General features: G+C 46.7%; 1 protein-coding gene across 2 annotated transcripts in view; it reads right to left on the bottom strand.

Moving 5' to 3' along the window:
• The window catches only part of pkmyt1 (protein kinase, membrane associated tyrosine/threonine 1), a 22,244-nt gene extending 14,315 nt beyond the window's left edge, over positions 1-7,929 (bottom strand). Inside the window, exons 1-2 of one of the 2 annotated variants that reach the window (XM_063062566.1) lie at positions 7,772-7,929; positions 6,901-7,283 (exon numbers count right to left, since the gene is read on the bottom strand). In XM_063062566.1, the coding sequence (XP_062918636.1) occupies positions 6,901-7,236 (336 nt within the window). In that variant the 5' untranslated portion in view covers positions 7,237-7,283; positions 7,772-7,929. The remainder of the gene's footprint in view (positions 1-6,900; positions 7,284-7,771) is intronic. The other variant, XM_063062565.1, reaches the window with a different exon arrangement.
• Between the last annotated feature and the right edge of the window lie 108 nt (positions 7,930-8,037).

The following is an 8,037-nucleotide window of genomic DNA, read 5'->3' on the forward strand; positions in this document are numbered from 1 at the left end:
CCTGTGTGGGACCTTGTCAAAAGCCTTTTGAAAATCCAAATATACCACATCCACTGGTTCTCCCCTATCCACTCTACTAGTTACATCCTCAAAAAATTCTATGAGATTCGTCAGACATGATTTTCCTTTCACAAATCCATGCTGACTTTGTCTGATGATTTCACCGCTTTCCAAATGTGCTGTTATCACATCTTTGATAACTGATTCCAGCAGTTTCCCCACCACCGACATTAGGCTAACCAGTCTATAATTCCCCGGTTTCTCTCTCCCTCATTTTTTAAAAAGTGGGGTTACATTAGCCACCCTCCAATCTTCAGGAACTAGTCCAGAATCTAACGAGTTTTGAAAAATTATCACGAATGCATCCACTATTTCTTGGGCTACTTCCTTAAGCACTCTGGGATGCAGACCATCTGGCCCTGGGGATTTATCTGCCTTTAATCCCTTCAATTTACCTAACACCACTTCCCTACTAACATGTATTTTGCTCAGTTCCTCCATCTCACTGGACCCTCTGTCCCCTACTATTTCTGGAAGATTATTTATGTCCTCCTTAGTGAAGATAAAACCAAAGTAGTTATTCAATTGGTCTGCCATGTCCTTGCTCCCCATAATCAATTCACCTGTTTCAGTCTGTAGGGGACCTGCATTTGTCTTTACCAGTCTTTTCCTTTTTACATATCTATAAAAGCTTTTACAGTCAGTTTTTATGTTCCCTGCCAGTTTTCTCTCATAATCTTTTTCCCCCTTCCTAATTAAGCCCTTTGTCCTCCTCTGCTGAACTCTGAATTTCTCCCAGTCCTCAGGTGAGCCACTTTTTCTGGCTAATTTGTATGCTTCTTCTTTGGAATTGATACTATCCCTAATTTCCCTTGTCAGCCACGGGTGCACTACCTTCCTTGATTTATTCTTTTGCCAAACTGGGATGAACAATTGTTGTAGTTCATCCATGCAATCTTTAAATGCTTGCCATTGCATATCCACCGTCAATCCTTTAAGTGTCATTTGCCAGTCTATCTTAGCTAATTCATGTCTCATACCTTCAAAGTTACCCCTCTTTAAGTTCAGAACCTTTGTTTCTGAATTAACTATGTCACTCTCCATCTTAATGAAGAATTCCACCATATTATGGTCACTCTTACCCAAGGGGCCTCTCACGACAAGATTGCTAATTAACCCTTCCTCATTGCTCAAAACCCAGTCTAGAATAGCTTGCTCTCTAGTTGGTTCCTCGACATGTTGGTTCAAAAAACCATCCCGCATACATTCCAAGAAATCCCCTGCCTCAGCACCTTTACCAATTTGGTTCACCCAATCTACATGTAGATTGAAGTCACCCATTATAACTGGTGTTCCTTTATTGCACACATTTCTAATTTCCTGTTTAATACCATCCCCACCCTCACTACTACTGTTAGGTGGCCTGTACACAACTCCCACCAGCGTTTTCTGCCCCTTAGTGTTATGCAGCTCTACCCATATCGATTCCACATCTTCCCAGCTAATGTCCTTCCTTTCTATTGCGTTAATCTCCTCTTTAACCAGCAACGCCACCCCACCCCACCTCCTTTTCTTTCATGTCTATCCCTCCTGAATATTGAATATCCCTGAACATTGAGCTCCCATCCTTGGTCACCCTGGAGCCATGTCTCTGTGATCCCAACTATATCATAATCATTAATAACAATCTGCACTTTCAATTCATCCAACTTGTTACGAATGCTCCTGGCATTGACACACAAAGCCTTCAAGTGCTCTTTTACAACTCTCTTAGCCCTTATACAATTATGTTGAAAAGTGGCCCTTTTTGATGCTTGCCCTGGATTTGTCGGCCTGCCACTTTTACTTTTCTCCTTACTACTTTTTGCTTCTACCCTCACCTTACACCCCTCTGTCTCTCTGCACTGGTTCCCATCCCCCTGTTGTGAACTAACCTCCTCTCGCCTAGCCTCTTTAATTTGATTCCCACCCCCCAACCATTCTAGTTTAAAGTCACCTCAGTAGCCCTCGCTAATCTCCCTGCCGGGATATTGGTCCCCCTAGGATTCAAGTGTAATCCGTCCTTTTTGTACAGGTCACGCCTGCGCCAAAAGAGGTCCCAATGATCCAAAAACTTGAATCCCTGCCTCCTGCTCCAATCCCTCAGCCACGCATTTATCCTCCACCTCATCGCATTCCTACTCTCACTGTCGCGTGACACAGGCAGTAATCCCGAGATTACTACCTTTGCGGTCCTTTTTCTCAACTCCCTTCCTAGCTCCCTATATTCTCCTTTCAGGACCTCATGCCTTTTCCTACCTATGTCATTGGTACCTATATGTACCACGACCTCTGGCTCCTCACCCTCCCACTTCAGGATATCTTGGACACGATCAGAGATATCCCGGACCCTGGCACCAGGGAGGCAAACTACCATCCGGGTCTCTGGACTGCGTCCACAGAATCGTCTATCTGACCCCCTTACTATCGAGTCCCCTATCACAACTGCCCTCCTCTTCCTTTCCCTGCCCTTCTGAGCTACAGGGCCGGACTCTGTGCCGGAGGCACGGCCACTGTTGCTTCCCCCAGGTAAGCTGTACCCCCCAACAGTACTCAAAAAGGAGTACCTATTGTTAAGGGGCACAGCCACCGGGGTACTCTCTTATTACCTGACTCTTCCCCTTCCCCCTCCTAACCACAACCCACTTGTCTGCCTCCCGTAGCCCCGGTGTGACCACCTGCCTATAACTCCTCTCTATCAACTCCTCACTCTCCCTGACCAGACGAAGGTCATCGAGCTGCAGCTCCAGTTCCGTAACGCGGTCCCTTAGGAGCTGCATCTCGATGCACCTGGCGCAGATGTGTAACTTGCAGGTTGAGTCAGTAAACACAAAGTAATCTGCAGATGCTGGGATCAAAGCAACACTCACAACACGCTGGAGGAACTCACCAGGTTGAGCAGCATCAGTGGAAATGATGAGTCAACTTTTTGGGCCGGAACCCTTTGTCAGGACTGTAGAGGAAAGGGGCAGAGGCCCTATAAAGAAGGTGGGGGGAGGGTGGGAAGGAGAAGGCTGGTAAGTTCCAGGTGAAGGAAAACCAGCAAGGGAAAAGATAAAGAGGTGGGGAGGGGAAGCAGGGAGGTGATAGGCAGGAAAGGTGAAGAAGGAATAGAGGAAAACACAATGGGTAGTAAACACAATGAGTCAGTAACAAGGCAGGCAGATTTCAAGAGGACTAAAACATAAAAGAAAGGGTGTAATGCTGAGGCTTTATAAGGCATTGATTAGGCCACACTTGGAGTATTGTGACCAGTTGTGAGCACATCTAAAAGAATGTGATGGCACTCAAGAGTGTCCAGGGGAGCATCATGGGAATGATCCTGGCAATGAAAGGGTTAATGTATGAAACACTTTGGATGCACTCTCTGGAGTTTAGCAGAGTGGTGGGGGGGGGGCATGGTGGAATGTCATCAAAACCTATCAAATATTGAAAGACCTCGATAGAGTGGATGTTTCCTATAGTGGGGGAGCCTAGAAGAGAGGAACAAACAGAGATGAAGGGATGTGTGCTCAGCCCACTGCTCTACTCTCTACACACCCATGACAGTGAGGCTAAGCACGGGTCAAAAGCCATCTATAAATTTGCTGATGATACCATTGTTGGCAGAATCTCAGATGGTGACCAGAGGGCATACAGGAGCAAGATATAACAGCTAGGTAAGTGGTGTCACAGCAACAAACCTTGTACTCAATGTCAGTGAAACCAAAGAGCTGATTGTGGACTTCAGAATGGGAACACACACCAATCCTTATCGAGGGATCAGAAGTGGAGAGAGTGAGCAGTTTCAAGTTCCAGGGTGTCAATATTTCTGGAGACCTAACCTGGTTCCAACATATTGATGCAGCAAAAAAGAAAGGAAGACAGAGGCTATATTTCATTATAGTTTGAGGAGATTTGGAATGTCACCTGAAATTTGTATGTGAGACAATAAACTCGACGTGGACTCTGACAGAATTGAGGGTGGAAGTGCTCGCCGGAAGGGGGAAAGAGGGAGAGGGCAAGGTGAGTGAAAGTGGGCATTGAGGCAGCGGGGGGGGGGGTTTCAGGGAAGCATTGGGAGCGATGGACTTAATGATAGACTGTTTAGTTTGTGGAATCTTACAAGAAAGCATTCAAAAATGGCTCCTAACTGAAGCAGAACTCACATTTAAAAGAGCAGTTGAAATTGCTGTATCAATGGAAACAACAGGTAGAAACACAATTGAGTTGCAGTCAGGAATGAAAGTGAAAGTGAACAAAATTGCAACATCTAAACAAAAATCAGCCTGGCTGAACAAATTGTGTTACCATTGTGGCAGGGGCTCACATACACCAAATAAATGCAGATTTAAAGGTAAAACTTGCAGAAAATATAACAGCAGGACATGTGCAAAGAGCATGTTGGTCAGACAAAAAATCAATGGACTGCACAGGGAAGAGAAAAAGATAAGAAGTCAAGTTGCAGCTTCAAAAAGATCCCCAAGCTGCATACTGTTGATGCAAGATCTGATGATGAGAATGACACAGGACTTAGTAGCCTTGAGATTTACAATGTGAAAACTTAACAATAGAGAAGCAATATGGCTGACATCAGAAGTGAATTAATTAAAATGGAATTGGACATTTGCTCAGCTGTTTCATTCATTCAGTCCACGAAGTCACTGAAGCCTGCAGACATTCAGCTAAGAATTTATACTGGACAAAAGATAACTCCTGTGGGAATGACATTTGTAACACTGAAATATACCAACCAACAAGCCAGATTGGGTTTGTATGTGGTAAAAACAGGAGGCCAGTATTGTGGGGCTGTGATCGGCTAAGCGGACAAAAACTTGATTGGCAATCTATCCAGAATTTGTATGCCACATCCCCTGCAGTAGAGACAGCTGAAAGCAAATTGAAAAGGTTTTGGATGATGCCACAGCAGAGTTCGAGGATGACCTAGAAAATCCAAGCGATTCAAGAGTAAAATAAGACCATAAGACAAAGGAGCAGAAGCCAGCCATTCGGCCCATCAAATGAAAATGCCTATCGGGTTCATGATACCATTGGTGATAGCAAGTGAGTTCGATTGCACGGAGGCTGAAGGAATTTCTAAGGTTGACCGTAACCCATGGGCAATGCAAGTGGTCCCATTAGCCAAAGACGACAGGGTTGTCAGCATCTGTGGTGATTTTAAGATGATCATCGACCCAGTACTGAAAGTAGATCAATACCCTCTGCCCACAGTAGAGGATGTACTTGCAAACCTCTGCAGCGAAACCCTTCAAAGCTGATTTAGCTGAGGCCTATCTACAGATAGAGATGGAAGAAGAGTCCAAGGTGTTTCTCACCATAAACACGCACAAGGGTTTTATCATCACAATAGGCTTATTTTTGGAGTAGGACCTGCATCTGCACTCTGACAGAAAGCTATAGACCAGATGCTGGAAGTCTGCTCAGGCACGATGTTACCTGGATGACATAATTGCTACCAGTAAGAATTATCGAGGAACATCTCCAAAATCTCAAGACAGTATTAAAAGGTTAGAGGATTATGGGCTCAGAGCATGGTGTGACAAGTGTGAATTCTTTAAACCAAGCATCACTTACTGTGGTAACACCATGGACACACAAGGATTACACAAGTGTGCCGACAAAATTCAAGCAGTGGTGGATTCCCTGAGGCCAAAGGATGTGTTAGAGTTGCGGTCCTTTTTAGGATTTGTCAATTATTATAACAGGCTCCTGGCAAACTTGGCTACTGTACTCCACCCCCTTGAACTCATTACTGCAGATCAGGAAGAAATGGCAGTGGACAAATCGGTGCGAGATGTCTTTCAAAAATGTAAGTGACCTCAGACACTGTACTCACACATTATGATCTACATCATACAGTGAAACTTGCAGGTGACTGTGCCTTACAGTATCGGTGCAGTCATGTCACAGGTTATGAGTGACGGAAGTGAATACCCCATAGACTTTGCATCACACTCCCTTACCACCGCAGAGAAAAATTACGCATAGATTGACAGAGAGGCCTTGAGTCTGGTTTGGGGCATAGAAGGTTTCAACCACTGATTGTATGGGAGAGAGCTTACCCTTATTACTGATCATCAACCACGCGGGTCCATTTCCAATCCACAGAAATGTGTTACACTAACAGCAGCAGCTCAAATGCAGAGACCTGAGATTGTTTCAATTGTTAGCGAAGAAAGGTGTCCAGAACTATCAGAACCTCTTCTTGCAGTCTCAGACTCTTACAACCACCACATAGGAGGCCACAGAACCTGAGATTGTTTCACAGCCACAAGCCTTTCCTACCAAGCAGAGTGACCCTTCCCGTCAGGAAAGCCATTATTCCACAAGAGGAAGAAACAATCCATAGTAATTAAATCTTTAGACCTGAATGGGACAACTTAAAAGTTTACTATGCTGTGGATGTCTACATAGTAGCTATATTATATAGACATTCTCCATTGAGTTGGGAGTTGATAGCTAAGCAGGGAAGAGTGTTGTATATTTAGTATTTGAGTAATAAGGTAAATATATTTGATAAAGATTTTTTTGTACTTAGCTAATTCATGAGTTATATATAAAAGTACATGAATGGCATACATCATTATGTCACCATGTCATCTGTGCTCACCTCATGAAAAGTAAAAACAAAACTAGAGTACAGGCATTACTCTTCGATTAGTTTTATGTTTTGGAGTTACGAAACAATACACCATGGCTATGGGGGAAGGGCAGGGGTAAGATTGTGGGGGAGAAGAATGATGAGGGATGAGGGTTTGGGCCAGCGAGGGAGCCACAGGCAAGGGGGGGGCGGTGAACTGAGGGATGGAGGAGGTTGGAGTGAGGTGGGAAGATGGAGAGAAGGGAGGGGTGGTAACCCACCTTAAAAACATCCCCAAAGGAGCCGCGCCCCAGCTGACTGATCCTCTGGAAACACTGCTCAAAGTAGGGCAGGTCCTTGCTGCCATCGTAGCTCCCCTTGTCGAGGGGCAATGAAGCTGAGACACTCTGGGGCCGTGTCCGGGTCCAACTCCTCACCCTGCTGGGGAAGACCCGTGTGAGGGGCAGCCCGCCCCGGACAGGGGGCCGGGGGGTGGGGCTTTCTCCCGCCGCCAAACCTTCCCCCCGGCCCTTCTTCCTTGAGAAGTGGGGCTCCTGAGCCTGCTGGAAGAAGGCAGGTACAGGGAGGGGGGTGCGGGCCAGTGGGGACTCCCCCATGGGGTCAGCCCCGCTCGAGTCACGTCCTTCCCGTGCCGGCGTATCTTCTACGGAGAGAGGAAAGAAAGAGAGAGTGAGACAGAGACAGAGGGACGGACAGACAGAGTGTCAGTCAGAGACAGAGAGAAGACGAGTGTGGGGGGAGTAGGCAAGAGAGCCAGACCGAGAGAGACATTACCAATCCTCCCTTCATAATTCCTCCCTCCTCCTGACTTCAATTTACCCCTCCCCTCCATATCCTCCTTTCTTTCCTCATTCTCCATTTCCCATGCATTCCTCTCGTTTACCTTCCACTCCCCTTCTCCCTGCTACTCCACGACCCCGCTCCCCTCTCTGCCTTGACCATCCTCTATCCTCTCCCATTCTTCCCCGTTCGTCTCCCCCATTCCCACTCTCCACTTCGCCTCACAACCCGTCTCCTCCATTCTATCCCTTACCCCATTCTCCCGTATTGTTTCCCTCATACCCACGCCCCCATCCCCTCACCTCACCTCACCTCCCCTCCCCTCCCAGACCACCAGTCAGTACGTGTTACCTGCTCATTAAGCCGGTCACCGACCACTTCACAACTTCCCTCCAAGTTTCCCTCTTCTCAGCGTCCACTAGCGCTTCCCGCCTGATCGTCTCACCTTTGACCTTCCCAACATGGGGTATAATTTCTGCCAGCCGCGCTGCTGGGCTGAAGTTCCTTTATCAACATGGCCGCCGCCCTCACCAACATGGGGCATTATTTCTGCGGGCGGCTCTGAAGGGCTGGAGTTCCCGTACCAACATGGCGTTGTCGTGACGCTGACGGGGGGG

Source organism: Mobula hypostoma, chromosome 11, assembly GCF_963921235.1.
Source record: "Mobula hypostoma chromosome 11, sMobHyp1.1, whole genome shotgun sequence".
In the NCBI taxonomy this organism is placed as follows: Eukaryota; Metazoa; Chordata; class Chondrichthyes; order Myliobatiformes; family Myliobatidae; genus Mobula; species Mobula hypostoma.